At 44.2% G+C, this 23,425-nt stretch overlaps 1 protein-coding gene across 6 annotated transcripts in view; it reads left to right on the top strand.

The window, feature by feature from the left end:
- Positions 1 to 2,378: 2,378 nt before the first annotated feature.
- Positions 2,379 to 23,425, top strand: part of DDHD1 (DDHD domain containing 1) — a 71,213-nt gene continuing 50,166 nt past the window's right edge. The window contains exons 1-4 of one of the 6 annotated variants that reach the window (XM_085852159.1): positions 2,379 to 3,093; positions 5,125 to 5,298; positions 13,156 to 13,284; positions 13,519 to 13,666. In XM_085852159.1, the coding sequence (XP_085708285.1) occupies positions 2,568 to 3,093; positions 5,125 to 5,298; positions 13,156 to 13,284; positions 13,519 to 13,666 (977 nt within the window). In that variant the 5' untranslated portion in view covers positions 2,379 to 2,567. The remainder of the gene's footprint in view (positions 3,094 to 5,124; positions 5,299 to 13,155; positions 13,285 to 13,518; positions 13,667 to 23,425) is intronic. The other 5 variants (XM_085852157.1, XM_085852154.1, XM_085852155.1 and 2 more) reach the window with 5 other exon arrangements.

Here is a 23,425-nt window from a genome sequence, read left to right as displayed (position 1 = left end):
AATAAAGATCCTCTATACCCCGAGCATCAGCAACCCCCTCCTGTTTCCCCCCGCGCTGAGATAGTGCGACCAAGGGGGCCCCGTTCCCACCCCCTACCAGACACCGTCCACGAGGCCCGCGGGTTGCGGGGCCATCGCCGCTCCGCGTCTCATCACCAGACGGGTAGGCCCGACCCGGTCTCGGCCTCAGGCCCGCCTCATTCTTGAGGATATTCTTTTCCTTGGTTTTGGGTATGTGTTGTCGGCGCCGTCTGTGAAGTAGAATTGTATAAGTGTTGCCGTGTGCTCGGTAGTCGGTATTAGCTCTGCACTGTGTTTTCACTTTTATATTTGCTTTTTGTGTAAATGGAAGTGTGTTTTCTTTTTTGTGTGCATTTGGTGGAATTGTATTTGTGTGCTTCCCGTGTGCCGCGAATAAATGTGCTTTATTGTTGAACTGTTCTCCCGCTTCGCTTCGTCTTTTCCTCCATTGAATCCCCATCTTGCTTCACGTAAAGGGTTGGTAGTGGGCTGAGTACGCCCGATAATTAATCGAACCGTCGAGGTCGACGATAACACCGCTCGGTTATTCTGATAGTACGGAACGGGTCGCTTAAGTGGCCCGTGTCCGAAGTCGACCTGCGGCGAGGTGCGATCGCCCGGTCTACCCTCCGCGTGGGTACTTAGGTAGGTCGAATTTGGCGAGCAACCCTATCCCACGCGGGGGCTGATTGGCTCGATCGCGGTGAGACCAAAAGGTCCACCCGTGACTGGTTCCCGGCGTTAGTCCGAGAGGGTCACGACTGGATTGTCCGTCCGGTGGGCGACGTGCCGCGATTCGAGTTACGTGGCCGTTCGCACGCCGGCGGGCGCGAATACCGCAACAATATATATATAGATATAGAGAATGTGAGGCTACCAGGAGAGGTTGCTGCAGATGGTGACACTGAGCATATTAATTGAGGAAGACTGCTGGGGTTGAGAGCTGGACATAAAGAGTGTTTCAGGCGTAGACTGATTGATGGAGGTGACAGTTGAGAGGTGATCAACAGCAATGGACTGGGAGTGGAAGGTGGAGTCATCAGCAAAGGAATGTACAGGGTTGTTCATAGCTGTGAGGAGGTCATTGATAAAAAATAAAACTGGGATGGTGAGAACCTTGAGGGACACCATAATTAATGTGGTGGAAGGGGGGGGGGGGACTATCAACACAGGTAGGGATAGATCACCCAGCGCCGAAGTTGGAAAACCAGATCAGCTGAGGCTGAGCACCATACATTGTGAGCTTCACTCAGAGCCTTTTGTGCCAGATTCTGTCAAAGGCTATTACTGATGTCCAACGTAACGACTCCACCTTCTCCGAAGTGATCGAGAGCTGAAGGACATTCATTGGCAACTTAAGTGAGGAGGTCACCATTGGACCTGGCTTTGCAGAAGCCAGATTGGTGCATTGAGGAGAGAGCAGGATTGGAGGTGGGTCACAGTTGTTTATTGATGAGAGGACTGAACTGTCTCGCCTTGGTTCGAATCCCGAACCCAGCTATAAACTGTCATTGTGGTGTTTGATAGGCAGGGTGATTCATCAACGCGTGTGCCGTCCCTCGGATGGGTGTTAAACCGACGTCTTGTCTGCCAGCATTCGTTGGTGGACGTGAAGGATTCCACGATGTCCTTCGCAAAGAGTAGGCGAGCTATCTCTGGCACCCTGAACAAATTTTATATTCCTGCTCTTACCCACACGGGGCACTGCCACTGCCACAGCCAACGATGCTTCTTACATCTTTGTGCTACACACAAAATGACAAGATTGACGACAGAGATTCGAAGAGTTTAACTTGGAGAAAAGTTAGTTATTTCATACATTTTGTGCTTCCATTCAAAACTTTTCATCACTTCATAAGCAAAGGTAATTTCTTCGTTTTGGGAAGATCTGTTGCTTTCACATCTCAGGCAGTCGCTGGCCTGTTTTGTTTTAGTTTTTCCAACTTCCCTCTAATCTCCAGCCTTGAAAGCCCCCCCCTCGACCTTTCCCAGTTCCTCCTTGATGCACGAGTTCTTCCAGTTGCAGTGACTTCCTCCATCTTCCTGGCTACTGCACACCTCGCTACCTTTTCAATCCTCTTTTCTCCCGTTGTGGAATCGTTTGCCTGAGGCTGTTTAATCCCACTCTTCTCTCCAGGTCTTTGGCCCAACATCTCATGTCATCCCCCTCCCCATCAATTTCCACAATCTTTACAACACCCATTAACCCTATATAAGCCCTCCCCTCAATGAGGTTTCCTCACTGAAGTAAAAAATAAATAAAAATGTTTGTGATGAAGAAGAAGAGGAAGCACCGCCCGGTGACACCGGCGGCCGTGTTCCCATTGGACGAGAAACCGCTGTCTGGGCGGAGCAATTGTGGATGGGGAAGAAAATGATGCCAAGAACGTTTCGCGACTTGATGAAGAAGAAGAAGAGGAGTGAAACCGAGAAAAAGAGCGGCTCGATGAGGTTTCCTCACTGAAGTAAAAAAAAAAAAAAAAATAAGGGAAATTAAAGCGAAAGGAATCTTGAAGAGAAAAGGGGATAAGAAGGGTTTTGGGTAAATGAGAACAAGCGACGCAATGGAGCTGGAAGCGCTGGAGTCGCCAGAAAGTGACGATCCAACCTCGGATTACAACAACACCGGCATGGTTGCGAACAACGCCAAAGACGACGAGGACGACGACGACGAGGAAGAAGGGAGCGTCGTTGAGCACGGTGTCCGAGCTGTCCTGCCCGGACAGGCTGTAGCTCCTCTGAGACCTGAGGAGGTGCGATGGTTTTATCGCGACGGAGGTTCGTGGAGACCTTTCAACGGCTCGGACTCTCTGACGATCGAGGCGGCGCACAGACGGAGATGCCAGGTGTTGGGATTACCGCTGAGCAGTTCCACGGCAGGTGGGAGCCGGGTGGAGGAATTACCCGCGGGGAGCGGCTCCTCCACCGAGGAAACGTCTCCCGAGTGCGGAGCCCGGGGCCCGGTGGGGTGCGACGACGAGCTGGACGCTGAGTGTGAGCTGGTGTGCGTTCGAGGAGGTCTTCACGAGGTCAACGTGGGCCGCAAGGAATGTTATCCCATCTATTGGCACGGTAAGCTGTTGAGCTCAGGAGGGTCGTGGTCGTGGTCGTGGCCGTGGTCGTGGTCGTGGCCGTGGTCGTGGCCGTGGTCGTGGCCGTGGCCGTGGTCGTGGTCGTGGCCGTGGCCGTGGCCGTGGCCGTGGTCGTGGTCGTGGTCGTGGTCGTGGCCGTGGTCGTGGTCGTGGCCGTGGTCGTGGCCGTGGCCGTGGCCGTGGCCGTGGTCGTGGCCGTGGTCGTGGTCGTGGCTGTGGTCGTGGCCGTGGAAATTTTTTGTGATTTTTCTCACGTTGTTGGAGGTGGACGGGTGTTCTTGATGATGACCTTATTACAATGGGATTCGCACACTACGCTGACAGCTACCATAAGCTACCAGGCAAAAGTGTGAATGGTCACGTGTGTTTGGAAAAACTGGCATCGACCTCAAATGATGGTACTGTTTGTCACGTGTTAACGTTGACGTCATCTGTTATTGTTAAAAGTACATAATTCTCCCACAGTGTCGGTGTAGTGAGTTCCCTGTGCTTTCTCGGAACCTCCAGCCCTCTGAAGCTTCTCCAGGAGGTGTGTGTGTGTGTGTGTGTGTGTGTGTGTGTGTGTGTGTGTGTGTGTGTGTGTGTGTGTGTGTGTGTTTCCGTTAACCCCCTCCTGGTTAAAACTCCCAAGATACAAGCTCATTGCACATCCCAACTCGTTCGTTTGTGGGATTGCCTTCTTCAGACTGTTCAAACCCACACTCCTTTCCAAGGGATCGAGCAAGCGGTGCAGCATCATCTCACGTCAGCCCACCCCTCCAAAATCCCTACCATTTATCTTTTCTACCCCCATTAACCCATGCCTCACATCTTGCTCGGCTTGATGCCCTGGAAACCAAGGCCTTCAAGATCATTGGAATCTCGGTCAATGAAGCCGAGTCCATCATCGCATGGTTGCTTACCGTCGCAGACGGGTGGTGAAACTCTCAAAATCCAGGATCACTACTCACGTTCACCCTTTCATTCCTTTTCCCCCCACCCCCACCACACCCTGGCATGTAGATCCAACTTATACATTCTCTTCGATCTCATTCTTCCCTGCGGATCTTAAAGGTTATCTCAGATCATCCCCCATCCAAAACCATGATCTTTTATACCCCCATTAACCCTCTCCAAGTCCATCTCCTTCCAAGTGTCCAGTTGTTCCTTCATGAGAGTTTGCTTCTTTATCCATCTTGTTCACCTTGTGCATCCTCCCTTACCCCTTATTCCTTCCCACACCCCTTATTTGTCCAAATCTTTGTTTATTTTGTCCCTTAACCCTTACCTGCTGTTGCTGTTTCCTCAGTCTCTTTTTCCAGTTCCTTTTGTTCTGGTACGTTTTGATCCATTCTGTGTTCCAGCTCTGCCATGAGCCTTGCCTTTGTTTACAACCACCCCCCCCTCCTCCCTCCTCCCCCACAAAAAACCCTTACTCAAGCCAACCTCCTTACATTTAGGTTACTGTATTTCTTCCCCCTCTTCTTTCTCCTCTTTTGCTGTTTATTCATTTATTTACGTGTTGTCCGTACTCCATACGTGGCTCTACCTCCCCTACTGTCAGGTCGTCACCTCGCTTCCATGAGCCGAGAGTTTGTAAAGTGCTCTTTTGTGGGTGCAAATGTATATTCTCTAAACGATAACCCTGAGTGTTGAGTTGGTGTCCATCTGTCAAAGGACGATCATTAGCATGTAAATACTTGTACGATCAGAGCAGGTGAACTGAATTGTTGCGGCATGGCGTGCTGCAGCATTGCCCACCCTGTCTCAACAGCACTGGGATTCCGAGCGTGGTTTGAATGAAATCAGATTCGAACTTTAGAATGAAAAGCAACGTGTGAATGGGTCCCCTTGTACCGTTGCACCTACACAAATAACTTGAAAGTGAAACTTGCCTTTAGTGTGAGTGCAAATGAGATTCACTGTAATGGTTGTGGAAAACGAAATTCCCATTTATAACGTGATGAAGTGTTTGGAATCCTTGGAAACGTGAACAAGGGGTGCGGAGGACCTTTGTAACTGTGGCCCACAGAGTTGGAGGCCATACCCGTTATGCGAGGCCAGTGGTTTATGGATGGAACCTGGGCCCCTGTCGATGAAAAGGATGGGAATTTCATTGAGGAGGAATACCTGGCGCAATTTCAAGGACAAGTGGAGTCCATTGATCTGGAAGGACCACCGAAAGCCTCGATGGAAGCTCGGAGCGGTGAGGAAATTATTTAAAACGAATAGAAACCTCGATAAAATTCATGCTACTGGAAGAATGTGCACACATGTGAACAAACTCCAATTTTATTTTCTGTTATTTAAAATATTTTTAACCCCCTCTTCTCCCTCCCATAATATGTAACCTCTTCCCAATTGGGCTACAATATCTTTTGACTTTTATCCTTGTTAACAAGTATTCTTTTTTAAATTTTTCTTCTGACTTTTGAGACCATTTGCACTCTTTTTGGACTTTGTTTTGGAGACTAGAACGGGATGATAAAACTACAACTACGACTACTTTAACGGCTTCAATTAATCTCCTATTCTTGTGTGGTCGACCACGGTTTAAGTTTTGATCCGAGTCTTTCACGGAGCATCTGGCAGGCCTGACGTTCGACTGGAATTTATTTGGGCAGGACCCTTGAAGTTTGTTTCGGGTGTCCGCGTCAACCCGCATATTCTTTACGAAACACACAGTGGGATCTTTAACATCTGCAATTGATTCTAGTCGATGGAGCACCGAGCTTTATGGCACACTTTGTGCGGCAACACCCTTCCTGCGAAACACCAACCCGACAGTTCATAGTTTGGTCGGGAATTGGACCCATAGTAGATGATGCAAATGCAGGCATCCCTTATTAGGATGGCCCAGAGGTACGCACAATTGCCTCTAAGCTGTCTAGCCAGGTTTGAATCCTCACCTCGCTTTAAACTGTCATCCTAGTGTTTTACAGGCAGGGTGATTCATTAATGCGTACGTGCGGTCCCTCTGATAGATGTTAAACTGGGAGTCACGTCTGTCGGTATTATTTGGTGGATGTTAAAGATCCCACGTCCTTCGTGAAGACTAGGCAGGCTATCGCCAGCACCATGAACAAATTACAAATTCCTGTCCTATCTACTGCTGGGAAGGCTATGGCAAACCGCCAAGCATAACCTCACCAAGAAACTCCTTCGGCACCACCGACGCTCTGTAACAGAGAATGGTACATCAGAATCCCTTGTTATGTTGGTGATACGGCATTTTAAAACCCTCGGACAACCCCTCACTTTGTTGTTGTACACATCTACTCACTAACGTCAGGCCTTTATGTGAACCAGTGCCCCAATTATGTCACCTCTCATGGAAATCATTCTGCAAATAAATGATCAATTCAAAGGTACCCAACTGTGTGCACATCATTCATTACATACCATGTACAAGCAACTTGGATGGTTACATTCTGAGCAGTCGTCGTCATGGCAAACATGCTTGCATGTTAATGCCATATGTGCCAATTGCATTGTAGTTGGCCTACAATTTTATCAATTTATCGTCTACCTCTCACTGTTCCTCGTGATTTCCCTATCGGCAAAGCTGCGTTGACACAAGCGTATGTGTATGCATTCGGGCTGTGTTGAAATCGATGACCTTGCTTTCTGTCTTTTGCTGTTGTCATAACACCACTCCATCCATTTTCATTTGTGGTCTGTGTTTTCAAGCCACTACAACTTTGGCCATTGAATCCTCGTCATCATTGTATCGTCCTGCTCTCGGCGAAGCTGCTGCTACCATCTCGAGCACATTGACAATATCTTGCGTTCTACTAAAGTGGATACTTTCTATTTGTATAATACTTTAACCCAAATTAAATAGGATTTTATTTGCAATTGCATTGTTGCTGTACTTATCACTGTTTATTTATTTTCTATTGTACGTTTGCTCTGACCGGTGAATTATTTTTGTGATGGACTTGCCATCTGTTCTGTAAGACCACTATGCCCTCGCTTAATGGGTGAAAGTTCATGACCCTGGCCTGGGAAGAAATATTTTGGAATCGGTGCATTCTTCCTTTGTGAGCTCTGATTTCTAATAACACGTTCTACTTCCTCGGCTTTCTCGCACAACTCTCCCTGTGTCCTTTGTGAGTGGTTAATCCACTCGTTATGCTCATGATATGCGTGAGCTGTAAAACCTTTATCCTTGCAAGCATTTCTTCTTTCTGCTTTATTATCTTGCCAAAACGAAGTTTTTGCAAGATCTGTTATTGGTAAGTTTTTATTTTTTATTTTTTTATTTTTTTTTGGTTTGTTTGTCTGTAATCATTGGATTTTTCACCTTTATATCACTCTGTAGAGCACAATTCTCATCGGAAACTCTTGTGGGTACACATATCATAGTATTATTACAATACCCTTCAGCACACACAAAGGTCAAGGTCACTTTGTCGCAAATCAGGGGAGTCGACGAAACCCTTATTTTTTGAGTAATTTTAATCGAATCGTCTCCAAAGTTTATGGGAATATAGTTCATGGTTTGGCGCTCAGCTGATGAATTTTTGGTGGCGATTGGCCTTGACCTTCATGGTTAGCGCCTGAGGTCGAACATATTTGACCCCAAGGTCAAATTTTCAAGTTTTAGGAACCATATCGTGTAGTACCTCAAATTGAACACCTCTGAGTGCTTTCTAGATATGTCAAGCTTGAGACATTATGACGTCATTTGGTGACGTTATGAGGCAAACGCATATTTTTCATGGTTACTCTGTAGAACGATTCTCATCGGAATCTCTCGTAGGCAGATATTCCTCAAGGAGTCGCTCCTGGTGGATAGCAGCTCTGTTCACCTCAGTGTGACCTTAAAGAAGTCACACGTGGTCACCTTTTGGCAAGATATGGGTCACCCTGCGGGTGACTGTTTTTTTTTTTTTATGAGGTCAAAATGTCAACAACTAAGGTGGTATTTCTCAAATCTTCAATTTTCATTTTTCTTTTTCTGTTTGTCTTTACTTGTTCTCAAACTTTTCTTTGTATTCTCACTTTTATTTATAACTTTTTATGTGTTTTTTTTTCTTTCTCTTGATCAGTCAAGGCGTTGTATTTTCAGCACATTTGGTCACCTTTGATCTCATTTGGCCTTTTAAGTCAAGGGGTGGGGGAAATGTTTCTTTCCACAAGTTTCATGATGGCCACTTTGGCCTCATAATTCTGATTCTGATGTACCGTACTCTTTACAGAGCGTCGGTGCTGCCGAAGCAGGTTCTTTGCGAGGGTTGTACTGGGTGGTTTGCCACTGCATTCCCAGCAGTAGTTGGGGCAGGAATTTGTCATTTTTGGCCAGGCTGCCGGCAATGACTCGTCTACTTCTCCTGAAGCACACCGTGGGATCCTTGATGTTCACCAAATAATGCTGGTGGATGGGATGCCCAGTTTAACATCCATCCGAGTGATGGTACACACATGGGTGAAACGTCGGGATGACAGCTTATACCTGGGTGGGGATTCGAAAGCAGGCTCGACAGCCTAGAGGCGAGTGTGCGTACCGCTAGGCCATTCTGCCAGCCTTCCTGATAACGTTATTAAGGTGGAAATAGTTCTTTTCATGACTGGGGTTCGCTTGAACTTTCACAAATTATTTTGATTGGTGTACATTTTACCTTTTGGGTGGCAATCCATGGGAATTCCCTTGCGGAGGTCTATGGACATATCTCTCCTCGATCACCTCATGCCACCTGCCTGTTGCTTTCCTTCGCTTCCCTCTGGACCTATTCTTTCTCTATTTTCTTTTTCCCTCCATCACCAAAGGTGGATGGAGTTTAGGTTTTCACCACTGTATGTCTATCTGTCTGTCTGTGTGCTGGATATCTCAAAAAGTAATGAACGGATTCGGATGAAATTTGGTGGACAAGTTGGATGTGTGACGAGGACGAATTGATTAGATTTTGGTGAAGACTCGGATCCAGATACGAGAAATTTTTTCAGTGATTCTTCACCATTGAGTGATGGGGCTAAACCAATTATATAGCATGATATCTCAAAAAGTTTTCGACGTATTTGGATGAAACTTGGTGGATAGGTTGGGTGTGTGGCAATGACAAATTGATTCGATTTTGGTGAAGATCCGAATCCGGATACGAGAATTTTTAAAGTTTTGTTATTCTTCACCATTGATAGATGAGGCCAGTGCCGGATTAAGCCTCGGCTGGCCCTAAGGCACATTTTGAAATTTTAGAGAATGGGCTGAAAATTTTTAAATTAGATCTCGGGCTCATGGAAATGGACCCCAGACAAAAGATGAACTGATTCGAGATCAAAATATTTAATACAAAAAAAGACAAGTATTTAATGTGAAAATAATTTTTGGCTCGAATTTTTGGCTGGCCCCAAGGCACATGCCTTGTCTGCCTAATGGTTAATCCAGCACTGGATGAGGCCAACAATGAGGTGTAACAGTCCAAGTGGCCAAGTATATTAATGTATTCTATTCATATATCCAAAATGTAGTGGAGTTAAAGGTCCTAGGCAGGCTTTGAGCAGTGAATGAGTCATATTCATGCAGTAGAATAATATCTTCTTGGGCCTGATATGTTCCACTGGATCAGGCAGTGCTCTACTGAGTGCCCATTCCGCTTTAACATGCGATATAATTATTGAGCACAGGTGAGCAGGATCAAGAAGTATGCTATACCTGTATATTGTTTTTGGCCCTATCTCTCAATGATGAAGAATTACTAAGAAAATAAAAAAATTCTCATCCTGATCTGGATTTGGATCTTCACCAAAATCAAACCAATTCATCCTTATCACACACCCAACCTGTCTACCAAGTTTTGTCCGAATCAGTCCATAACTTTTTAAGATATTGTGCTCTATATTGCTTTTAGCCTGATCTCTCAATGGTGAAGAATCATTTTTAAAAATTCTAAAATCCGGATCCAGATCTTCACCAAAATCTAAACAATTTGTCCTTGTCACACACCCAACATGCTTACCAAATCGGTCCACAACTTTTTTACATATCCTGCACACAAACCAACAGAAACAGACAAAAAAAAAACAGATAGGGGTGAAGACATAACCTCTTTCCACCTTTGGTGGCGGAGGTAACGGGAACCTCCGCCAGGCTAAATAGTTTACGTTTTGTATCCCACTGATGGGATGGACCTGGATCCTGACCTTCAAAGTCTTATTGACTTCTTGTTGTCACCTACTAAACTCGTACACCAAATTTCGTCCGAATCTATCCACAACGTTTTGATGTGTCCTGCTATATATCGTTTTTGGCCATATCTCGCAATGGTGAAGAATCATTTTAAAATTCAAGTGTCTGGATTCGGATCCAGTCTTCACCAAAATCTAATCAATTTGTCCTTGTCGCACACCCAAACTGTCCACCAAATTTCGTTCGAATCAATCCATAACTCTTTAAGATATCCTGGTCACAAACAGACAGGTGCAAACTTAACCTCTGTCCACCTTCATTGGTGGAGGTAACAAGCAGTGTTATTCCCTTGCAAGATGTCTAGTTTCCAAACGGAACTGTAAACAGCAGCAGTAGGGCTGTTTAAGCTGTTGGCACTTCCTGTGTTCACTGCCATGTTTATGGATAAACAACAGAGGGACTCCACATACACTTAGTTTGTGAATCATTCTTAGAACATGGTGGGGGGGGGGACTTTCCTTCTGCTCTCTCTGTCATCCAAACCTTCCCAGCTGCTCCACAATGCACGAATTCTTTGAGTAATGCTCTCCTGGTTAAACTCCCCAAATCCAGGCTTACTGCACACTTCAACTGTTTTCCTCGCTTCGCCCGTCTTCTGGAACTGTCTTCCAGAAGCTGTTCTTTTCCACTCTTCCCTCTCGGACTTCCAGCAGGCAGAGCACTGCCACCTCGTGTCATACCCCATCTTGACACATGATCTTTAATACATCCATTAACCATTTGTAACTCAACCATCTTACTTGCTGCTTTCCTCTCTGTCTCTGTCTCAATGTCTTTGTCTGTCTCTCTCTCTGTCTCTCTCTCTCTGTCTCTCTCTCTGTCTCTCTCTGTCTCTCTCTGTCTCTCTCTGTCTCTCTCTCTGTCTCTCTCTCTGTCTCTCTCTGTCTCTGTCTCTCTCTCTGTCTCTCTCTCTGTCTCTCTCTGTCTCTGTCTCTCTCTGTCTCTGTCTCTCTCTGTCTCTGTCTCTCTCTGTCTCTGTCTCTCTCTGTCTCTGTCTCTGTCTGTCTCTGTCTCTGTCTCTCTCTGTCTCTGTCTCTGTCTCTCTCTGTCTCTCTCTGTCTCTGTCTCTGTCTCTCTCTGTCTCTCTCTGTCTCTCTCTGTCTCTCTCTGTCTCTCTGTCTCTCTCTGTCTCTCTGTCTCTCTCTGTCTCTCTCTGTCTCTCTCTGTCTCTCTCTGTCTCTCTCTGTCTCTCTCTGTCTCTCTCTGTCTCTCTCTGTCTCTCTCTGTCTCTCTCTGTCTGTCTCTGTCTCTCTCTGTCTCTGTCTCTCTCTGTCTCTGTCTCTCTCTGTCTCTGTCTCTCTCTGTCTCTCTCTGTCTCTGTCTCTCTCTGTCTCTGTCTCTGTCTCTCTCTGTCTCTGTCTCTGTCTCTCTCTGTCTCTGTCTCTCTCTGTCTCTCTGTCTGTCTCTCTTTCTGTCTCTCTCTTTCTCACACACACATTCTCTCTCTCTCTTCCTTTCCTGTTCTCTCATTCCCATGCTGGTTTTTCACAATTGTTGCCTTGCTGCCCAACTGCCAGTTCTACCTTGCCCTTCCATTGGACTAGCTCTTCGAGAGGGGGGATGGGGTAGGGGTGGGGGGACAGGGGGGGAAAGAAAATAAAAAGCGTTATATCCACGCTTTTTGAAAATAAAAAAATTTGGGGGGGATATTGTATTCGGGTCTGTCCTGTCCTGTCTGTCTGTTCCTTCCTTAACAGTTGTGCAGAAATTTACCAAACTTTGTAGTTATGATCATCACATGGCAAGAAAGTGCAAAGGCAGTATCCCTTTTTTTTGCCCTGCCCCCACCCAAGCCCTGTGGTGGGGTCGAATACCAAAACAGGTATTCTGGTTTGCCAAAAACAGAAAATGCCAAATTTCAGACATTTAAAAAAAAAATGAAACTTTGTATATGCAGTCAGCATTTGGGGACGTATGAAATGTGACGATTTTTTGGATATGACACCCCCATTTCATGCCCTGGGATGCCCTCGGCAGTGATCTTCACTTTTTTAGAAGGGGCCACTTTTGCTGATAAGACATCAGTATGAGGGCTCCATACTGCCGGCAGGATTCCAAAATGGCTGCTATTCAGCCCTGCCTCCACATACTCTTTGTGCGTGCGTGCTTACTGGGCTGCAAGCATAATTATTTGCATGCTGCCATGTAGTGATGTTACTTTTATGCTTCACATTGAAACACTCCCTTGAAACAATTCGGTCAATTTGTAGCATTTATGATGTGGTGTTTTGGCATTTGTGTATTATCGGCCGCACGTCAGTGGCTGCACTTTAGGCCACCAGTGGCTCACGGGCCGCGCAATCAAGAACAGGGCACGAGAGTAACCGGTCAAAACGGAAATTTTGTTTTTCACTCAAAATTTGATATTGGGTCATTCCTGGTGGAACTTTTTGTCATCTTTCAACTTTTCTTTAAGTGGGAAGTGCTGGGATTGGCAATGGCATGCAATTGACTTCGGTCTAGTGACCAAAATTATTTTTATTGTTGCAATTATTCCTTACCCTGTGTCGGAGTGGCCACCCGTCCAGTATTGTACCCAATAGCCAAGGAGACTGCTTAGGCAGCACCAATGCTCTGCACAGAGTATGGTCCCAATCGATGGATGGAATTGTTTCCTACTGGTGTGGTAGTGATGGTTAATGATGCAGGGTTCTAGCCAGAAATTAATTGTACCTGGTGCTCACCATAATATTCAGCAAAGAATGCAAACAGTCTCCATTTACACAAGTTGGGAACGAGAAAACAAAGATCATGGCACGCCTTTGTGATGCTACAAACTGGCTGAAGTTTTGTAATAGTCGCTGTATGTATGACTGACAATAATGATGCTGGTGGTGCAGATGTTGAAGGTGATGCGAGTTATGCATATTCCAGTTGTGCACAGCCTCCAGCTTCAAGGCAGCCACATAGATTGGAATGGCATAAGTGAGGTGTACTTGTACAGTGACGCAGCTACCTCCAAAATTGCCCGGACCGTCGGCCTGAAGCTCGGTTTATCAAAAGGTATCTTGACACGATGTCTGCATTTTCTTTCTTCTGCGTATCTGTTGATAAAACTCGTAGATTTTTATTTTTGTAAAGATACTTGATTGATTAATTAATTAATTAAAATATTAATTCCCAATGATTCCAGAGTGAAATCTGATGCAGCCATTTTGAAGTTTGCAATGTGGAATGCTAAAAATGGCAAAAGGCATGTATTGAGGCTTCATCCCTTGCCTTCTTTCACTGTCACAGCATCTAGTAGTGGTACGCGGCTCCACCGAGGATACAAAGAAGATGCATCTCCATTGGACCGACTACCTGACATCTCGCATCTTGTGTTTGTGGTGCATGGCATTGGGCAGAAGATGGACCATAGACGTATCATTCGTAACACAACCACGTCTGTACTGAATGTTGCACGTGATTGCCGAGCCAATATTGAATTGAGTCTTGCATTTCTTTACCCGAAGACCCTGCATTTGGTCTTTATTATTTTATTTTTTTGTTTGAACCACCAAAGTCGAGGCTCATGGAAGAGCCGAATGACAGAGAGCTGAGAGGTTGACAATGGAGTAGAAAGGTGTAGGCAATTGCGGAATGAGGTAACAAACAAGCAGACAGAGCGTAATAAGTCAGAAAATTTTTTTTCCCCACATTTATCAGACTAGAAAAACCTTCTTCGGGGAAGGGAGGATGAGGATGAGGATGATGAATCTGATGATGATGGTGAAGATGGGGGATTTTGTCCATGGCTAGTAATACCCGTTCTTTCCAGCAGGGGTCAGTAATCCACGTGCACTGTGCTACATGTGCAGGTGAAAATCACAGTTGCCTCCACATCCTCATGGGGGGGGGGGGGGGTGTTGTGCACATTATCTGACCATGGATATTCCAAGCACATGAACAACTTGGTAGAGGCCGTTTCCAAGCACATATGCAAAAAAAACCCAAGTTGTTTTAGATTCTGTAAGGTTCAGACATACCTGCCTGGAGGCAGGCATGCATGCATACTCACATGGAATTGTCAAATTTTAGTATGACGTGGTGAAGACTAAATGCTCAATGTCATAGCCTCCTCATCTTGATTTTCCTTTTTATTACCTCCGCCACCAAAGGTGGAAGGAGGTTACGTTTTCACTTGTGTTTCTATCTGTGAATACAATATCTCAAAAAGTTTTGTACGGATTCGGATGAAACTTTGGGCACAGGTTGGGTGTGTGATGAGGAAGAATTGATTTGATTTTGGTGAAGATCTAGATCCAATAATTTTTTAATTTTATAAGTGATTCTTCACCATTGAGAGATGGGGCCAAAAACAATATACAGCAAGATATCTTAACTAGTTGTGGGCGTATTATGATAGAATTAGGTGGATGAGTTGGGTAGGTGACGAGAAAAAGCCGATTAGATTTTGGTTAAGGTCCGGATTCAGATCCGGCCTATCTGTGCAATACAAAATATAAACGGTTCAGCCTGGCAAAGGTCTACCGAGTTCTTGTTTGTAGCTGTCATGTTGAGGTGGTAGATTCGTATTTGCAATTGTTTTTCTGTTCCATTTGTATCTGTGCTGTATGGCTCCCGTGAAGACTGTGGACATGCACTGTCAAACGTTTACCCAGTTTGTTGTGTGGGACGAAGTTTGTCAGGGTATGCCTTTCACAACTTGTCACGTGCCAAATGCTGTGTCGGAGATATCAGACATGCACATTGGCCAAGGGCAGAGACAAGTGCCATAAACACTATTGGCAATGGGTGAAGGTGCAGGGGGCGTAGCTCGTATGCATGACAGTTCAGTGGATAGACAGGTCATTATAAAGTCTGCCAATGTATGCAGGCTGTCTTGTCTTGCCAGCATATGCAGAACAAAAGATGTACACAACACTTATAAATGTACCCAAACCAATTATCTTCTTCCTGATGCATATATACACATCGTTAAAAGTAAAGGTTTGATTGCATATATACACATAGATAATGATGTTTTGATGAAGATCCATTTGGCTCTCTGAGAAAAATGGTCTCACACACACACACACACACACACACACACACACACACACACACACACACACACACACACACACACACACACACACACACACACACACACACACACACACACACACACACACACACACACACACACTGTACAGTTTCAGCTATTCCTAAAAATATAATATAATTTAAAGGATTGCTGCAAATGATGATAATTTCACAACATCCAATATTCAACATCAGTTAAATTGTAAACTTTAAAACATACTTTCCTTACCTAAAGTAAGACCCCTAACTTGTAAGCAATTGAATGGTTTCCTGACTGCATGGATCATCGGCTGGGCACCGTTCTTCCTCGATTTTGATCCGTTCAGCCCAGTGCCTCTCCACACGGCAAATCCGTAACCATGGTAACAGCTACATTGGTAGATTACCTACGTCAGTAGATCCACAACCTCAGTTGTGTCCAGGCAGTCAGTCAACCCATCAATGCAACATCATTAATCAAACTTTACTTGCTAGAGGATTTTATGTATTTTCTCTGCAACTGCTTGTGCGCTTGATGCTAAACTTTAAACACAGGAGGGACTCCCCATGGAGAATATTTTATTGCTAACGCTGATATTGTCAGTCACATGGTGTTGCAGCCATGTTGGATTAAAAGAAAAAAAAATTGACATGTTCTCTAAAACCGCTCAACGAAAAAAATCGAAACTTGGCACGTGTCAACTCCCCAAGGGGTATATAGGGTAATAACGATGACGTCATCGGTGAAGTGGTATTCCAGCCATAATTGGTTGAATTGAAATCGTTATCCAAAAATCTGAAACTTCATATGTCTGATCTATGACATGATGTGAGTGAAGAATTAAATTTTATGATATTCATAACCCGTGGCATAATAAGGTGCACCGGTACATGGATATGCCTGGTGTTGGCTTAATGGTTAGGGTGGTGGGCTTGCGATCCTAGGATCCTGAGTTCAAATCCCCCCACTGTTGAATTAATACCAAGTGGGGTTGTCGCTGCCTGTCTTCCTTCCGATGTCAGCAAAATGAGTGCCAACTTACTGGCATCCTGTGTCGGAGTGGCGACCTGTCCAGGATTATGCACAATAGCCAAGGAGACTGCTTAGGCAGCACCAACGCTCTGCACAGAGTATGGTCCCAATGGATAGATGGATGGATGGTGAATGGATGATACGGGAATGTGACCCATAATAATGGCGTGTTCAGTTAATGGTATTTTTGTTCAGAATGAATGTGTGAGGAGAGCCAATGTGCTCTGCAAGTGCCATTCCAGTTATTTTTTTATTATTTATCTTTTTGACTTTAGTTATCTATTGAGAAAATTTACAATACACACACAAGAAACTTTGACACAGGAGGAGGTAATTTGGCCCATCATGCCTGCACTGCACCACCCCCAGTATGTGTCACCTATCCACACACAAGCTACCTTCAAGTCCTGCAAACGTCCCCATTCCCTTCTATCTTCAATGCATCTAGCTAGGTACCTACACAATTCCAGTTTAAACTTCTCTACCCCTTCTCCTGCCCCTACCTTTCTCGGGAGACCATGCGATGTGTTGACTACTCTGACTGAAAGACCCTGCCTTAAAACTATCCTGACTCATCTTCTTTACCCTCAATCTATGTTACCTGGTCCTATCACTGCCCACTCTGCTGAAAACTCCATTGCACCTATCTTGTCTACACCCTTCATTATCTTTTACCCCTCTATCAGAAACACCTGGTAATTTTTTAATTTTTTTTTAATGTTGAAGGCTCCAGTCATGGACTAAATCATCCTCATTGAGGCCAGGCCTTAAATATAAACTGCATTCATAGAAAAGTATGGAAAGAGAGAATAGTCTCAGTTTTTGAGAAAGTAAAAAAAAAAATCTGCTTTTTGAAAAAGGGAAGGTCATAAGTGTTTGGGACATGTGAGAGGGTAAAGAGTTCCAGAGTTTGGCGGTGGAGGGGAAGAAACAAACATCGTAATGGCCCACCCTTGAGTTGCCAATGGCCACACAATAATCATATGATGTAGTGGCTTGTTGAGTATTCCTTGGTCTCGCTAATGGTGGAGGTACACAAGCAGCAAGTCCTTGCAAGCAGAAACCAAAGTAATATCTGTAGAAAAGAGAGCCTACTTTGCAGCGTAATTTGAGTTCGCCGACAGCGTAAGTGAGCCTACTTCGAGTTTTGAGGTCAGATTGGTGGAGATGACAAGTCGAATAACTTTGTATTCAATTCTGTCCAGTAAGTATGTGGAGCTGGAACCTCCCCAGATGTGAGAGCAGTACTCTATACAAGGACGAATCAATCCTTTATATACTTGGAGCAACTGTTCAAAGGAGAAGAATCTTCGACATCTGAATAGGACTCCTAATTTCTTCGAGGCAGACTTAGTTATTTGTGTAATGTGTGGATTCCAGGATAAATTTGATGTTCGAGAAATACCTAGTAGGTTTATAGCATCACATGGTATAATTTTACAGCTTTCAAAGGAGATTGGAGAGTAGAGAGTAGAGAGTAGAGAGTAGAGAGTAGAGAGAGAGAGAGAGAGAGAGAGAGAGAGAGAGAGAGAGAGAGAGAGAGAGAGAGAGAGAGAGAGAGAGAGAGAGAGAGAGAGAGAGAGAGAGAGAGAGAGAGAGAGAGAGAGAGAGAGAGAGAGAGAGAGAGAGAGAGAGAGAGAGAGAGAGAGAGAGAGAGAGAGAGAGAGAGAGAGAGAGAGAGAGAGAGAGATATATATATATATATATATATATATATATATATATATATATATATATATATATGAAGAAATTGAGTTTTAAAAGCACTAAACTTAACTTGATTACATTTGCCCCACTGGGAGATCTTGTCCAAATCTGAATTTAATGAGGTGGCTGTGATGAAACGAGATGTAGATCACGTGAGGGAAGATGGGAAAGACATGGAGGAATGTAATGTTGAGTCGTCAGCATACGAGTGTACTGTATTTGGTTATTTGTGGAAAAAAGGTCATTGATAAAACAAAGGAAGAGTGTTTGGAGACAGGACGGAACCCTGAGGTACACGGCTGTTGTTAATATTGAACCATGAACAATACCGGAGATAGAGCAGTCAGAGAGCAGAGTGAAGGAGGAAAGCCAAAAGAGGGAAGCTTGGATATCAGATCCCTATGCCAAACACTGTCAAAGGCTTTTGAGATATCAAGGCCTACAATTAAGGATTCCCCAAAGTCTCTCAAAGAAGTGGCCCAGACATTCGTAATGTAAGAGAGGATATCACCTGTAGATCTTGCCTTGCAAAAGCCGTATTGGTGGTCAGATAGAAGACAGATTCAAGATGCTTGACAAAATTGGAATTGAGAAAACATTCAAAGATTTTAGAAATAGTAGAAGTCAGAGCAATAGAATGGGAGTTAGAAGGGTTTGAACGATCACCCTTTAAAATATGCTGTATTAAGGCATATTTCCAGGAAAGAGGATAAGTTTTAAACAAAAACGAAACAAACGAGCAAGCACGGGTGCAAGTTCTGAAGCACATTCCTTAAAGACCTAGGTAGGAATGCCATCTTGCCCATAGGCCTTGCTTGTATCCAGAGAAAGGAGTATTTTTTGACTGCATGAAAATATATTATAGGGAAGGACAAAGGATTAGTGAGGGGTGTATCAGAGGAAGATGGAATGTTAGTCATCCAGTGTGGAGTTGGAGGAAAAAAGAAAACCAAAAAGGGTTGCTTTATCAGTCGGAGAGACAGCGATATTATCATCGGAACGGAAAAGCGAAGGAAAGGTGGAGCGACAGAAGTTGTTGGAGATACTTTTAGCTCAGGAGGAAAGAGAGAATAGTCTAAAAGTTTATTTGTGGAAGAATATGAGAGGTTCTCACATTTCTTTTGAATAAATAATATATGTATTCTATAAATAGTAAAACTACCAAAATCACGAATCGCTGCTCACCTTCACTTTTTGATTCCTCTTTTTCCCCACCTTTGGAATAAACTCTCTCACTCTATTCAATCCCATTCTTCCCTCCAGGCCTTCAAAACAGCTGTTCACCACCACCTCTCATCATCCCCCATCCAAATCCTCGATCTTTTCTACCCCCGATAATCCACCCAAGCCCACCTCCTTCAAATTCCCTGCTTTCCTTCCTGAAAGTCCCTGTAATGTCCATCTTCTATTCCTCATGTTCCCCGTTCCATCCCTCTCCCTTCCACAAATCTCCTAATGTCTCTGTTCCCCAGTGTTTTGTCCTTCCCACTCCCTCCCCTCTTGTCTCATGCCCCCCTTGCTGTGCGTTGTGTGTTTGCTCTCACACGAGCCTCAACAAGGTTTACAAAAAAATAAAAAAGGGAATGCTTTGCCTCACGAATAACATGTTTGCAATTTCTGGCAGATATGAAAGCTGAATGCGAGTTGCAGGAAGAAGAGTTTTTTCCATGTCCGATATGCGGCATCCCTTTTACAAATGGCTACAGAGCAGAAATTATTGAACAAAGAATTGATGAGAGATATATTTGAAAGAGAAGGGGATATGAGCCTTCATTCCTGTAACCATAACCTCAGCTATACGTTCAGCAGCGATAGAGGCATCGCCCGAGGAGGGGCAGTAGTCTTTCCAGGGAAAGTCAGAAAAGAAGTTTCGTAAACCAGTCCAGTCAGCATTATTAAAATGCCAATACTGGTGTTTCATTGGAGCAGTCAGAGAAGAAGTGCTGGTGGCAAATAAAGTGAAGTTCACAAGATTGATTGTGGTCAGAAGAACCAATTGGAGGTGAAATTGGGGAGCGGTAATGCAACTGATTGGAGGTGAAGAATAAATCCAAAATATTGGTAGTGTGGACATGACGATCTGGGATATGGGTAGGGTGGGTGATAATTTGTTCCAAATCATGAAGAATGGGAAAAATGTAAGAGCTTCAACTCCCCCAACATCAGTGTGGGAAGATTTCAGCCATTCCCTGTGGTGTACATGGAAGTCTCTGAGATAGAGAAATTCTGTTTGAGGGTGTTCGGATGTCATGGCCTCATGGCAAGAATTAAGATAGTCAAAGAAAGCTATAAAGTTTGTCGAATTGGGAGAGCAGTAAGTGAAACAGAGAAAGATAGTGATGGTTGGGAGACAAATCTTAAGCCAGATGACATCAAAGTTTTGAGATGCGACGTCCACAGGGGTGTTGACTTTGGAGTAGATGCAAACTCCTCCTTTGAAGCGGAATTGTGAGTGAAGGTTGTAGTTTGAAATGTTAAGTGAATAAACAAGAACATCATGTGATAATTGGGTCTCTGAGAGAAGCAAGATATATGGAGAGGAGCTTGCTAGATGATGTTCAACAGAGGAAAGATTCAAAGAAAGACCACGAATGTTGGTGAAATGAATTGAAAAAGAGTCACGTTGGTTCATAAGGCAAGGGTTTTGAGGAGGAGGAGATTGGGACCATACTCTGTGCAAAGTGTTGGTGCTGCTTAAGCAGTCTCCTTGGCTCTTGGGCACAATCCTGGATGGGTCGCCAATCCGACACAGTATACCAGCATGCTGGCACTCATTTTGCCAACCTCGGAAGGATGACAGGCAGAGTTAACCCCACTTGGTATTAATTCAACTGCCGAGCGGGATTTGAACTCGGGACCCTCAGATCCAAAGCCCGCCACCCTAACCATTAAGCCAACACCAGACATAAGGGTCTTGAGAGGGACCGATACTACTACTGCCTGAGTCCCCCATCCCCCCCCCCCCCTCTCGTTGGCAGCAGAGACAGGCAGGTCACCAGAGATTCCTCGCACCCCATAATGCCAGGAACTAGGGGCCATTAACTTTTTTGGACTTTATCATATTTAAATGGAGGTTGTCTGAAGGAAATGGGAGGAAAGAGAAATAAAAGAGAGACAGAATGTAAAATGAGGAGTGAAAATGAGTGAGTATGAAAAATGTATGATGTTTGTTTGCAAGAAAGAGAGATTAAAGCTTGCAATATAGTTATAGTTTGAGTGAGACAAAGTAAGACCAGCAATCCTGACACGGAGAGTGTAAGATAGTTCTGGGCACCACTTTAACGCTCCTAAGTCAGAACGGTAGTACTTCCCTGAGCGGTTGCTCTCCTCAAACTACGACCTAAAAGACCGGTCTAACCAGCTTGGCTCCCTAAATGAGCTCAACTGCCCTTGGAAAAGCATTGTTTTTAGTCCTGCAGGGTGTCACAGTTACCCTCCCCACTGGCGAACCAGTGAGGATAGTCGGTTTAGTTACCGACTTCCCGACCATGCGGCAGGTAGCACTGGGTTGCGTGTTACCATTGGCAGTCAAGAGACCTGACTGACCTGAACCTGGACTCCTTTCTAATGTAAAAAGTCCTATCTCCTTCAGCCGCTTGTCATAGCTTGGTCTCGCTTGGCCTGGAATCAATCAAGTAGCCGTATGCTGAACCCTCCTCACAGGTCAGCAGAGTGCTTTTTTATGAAGTACATTTCAGGTGTTGGAGCAGTGCATGTGCCACTTTTTAAATTAAATTTACAATTCACATTATCTTGATTAAGGAATACACTTTTTATTTTTCTATCACAGTGTGAATGTTGAAATTGTTGTTCTATGCTGGGAACTTTAATGATTGATAAAGGATGACCATTGGCTCAAGCTTAAAATAACCAACCCATTACCTATTTTGCCTTATAGTATGATATTGTTTGTTGGCTGTCAGGATGGCCTTGAGGTATGCACACTCGCCTCTAAGCTGTCTAGCCTGGGCTTGAATGCCAACCCAGCTATAATTACCGTATATGATGTGTGTATGTCAAGAAATGATAACGAGTAACCACCGACTGAAATTATCACTGTGACTGCATTACTGATTGTGTTTGGTTTGAATTTTGTTTTCTATTGAGATAATGTGATTGAATTAAGTGCCTTGGAAAATTACATAGTATTATCTTTGTCCTTGTTTTTATATGGAAAATTACATTGTGTCTCAATTTATGGGAAAATTATGTCGGATGATCCTGTTTCAAGCATTATATAATCTCAGACCTACCAGACTTGTGGCAATTAATGTTTTTAACTTTTTTTTTGTTGTTCCTTTCAAATTGGTTAATATCGAATTTAAATAGCTACTCCATGTTGCTTGCGTCAGTTCAATGTTTGTGAACATGAACGAATAATCAAATAATGTAACATTACATTTAGACAAAATATCTCATGCTTATAACCCCCTTTTATTTTTTTGAATAGATTCAGTTTATAACTAGAAGGGCATTCAGTGGAGCGCATGCCCCTGCCTGATATTGCCTGATCCACGAGATCATATCTGGCCCAATACATGTTTGAGATCGTGCTCTATATCGTTTTTGAGCCCTATCTCTCAATGGTGAAGACTTACTTAAAAATTTCTAGGAGTCTGATCCGGATCCGGATCTTCACCAAAATCAAATCAATTTGTCATGGTCACACACTCAACCTGTCCACCAAGTTTCATCCAAATCCATCCAAAACTTTTTGAGATATCTTGCTATATATTAGTTTAGCCCGATCTCTCAATGGTGAAGAATCACTTTAAAAATTCCAGTATCCGGTAACCGGATCTTCACCAAAATCTAATAAGTTCGTCCTTGTCACACACCGAACCTGTCCACAAAATTTCATCTGGATCCGTCCACAACTTTTTGAGATATCCTGTACACAAGCAAACAGAAGAAAGGGGTGAAAACATAACCTCTTTCACCTTTGGTGGTGGAGGTAAAAATTGGTGTTATTGATGTCCTGTTGTAGGTTTGATTTAACATTGATAAAGGAAGGTGTTGTCTCCTGTGATCGCTGGTGGTATCGGTGTCTGTCTCTGGCAGTGCATGAGATTTGTTTAAGTTGTCCTTCACGAGTCACCATTTCGTGGTGAAACCAATAATTGGTCACAAAGATCTTTGTTCGTGTATTCCCTTGATTGTATTCAACGATTTATTGCCTGATCCTTTTCACGACAGAGCCATCAATTTTAGATGGGATGTGGCAATTGTTCTTGGAAGCTTCCATATCTTGCCATTACGTGTGTGATTTTTGTGAAATGTCACATGATTTTCACATGGTGAATCAGGGACTCACAAAGGCGAGACATGGCTGCTTTCACTAAAACTAACATTGAACCCATCACTTCGCTGATGGTACTTGAGCATACCTGTGCATGT

Source organism: Eptatretus burgeri, chromosome 13 (assembly GCF_056783735.1).
Source record: "Eptatretus burgeri isolate ZD-2024b chromosome 13, Ebu_testis_v1, whole genome shotgun sequence".
In the NCBI taxonomy this organism is placed as follows: domain Eukaryota; kingdom Metazoa; phylum Chordata; class Myxini; order Myxiniformes; family Myxinidae; genus Eptatretus; species Eptatretus burgeri.
This window is presented reverse-complemented; position numbering and strand designations above follow the sequence as displayed.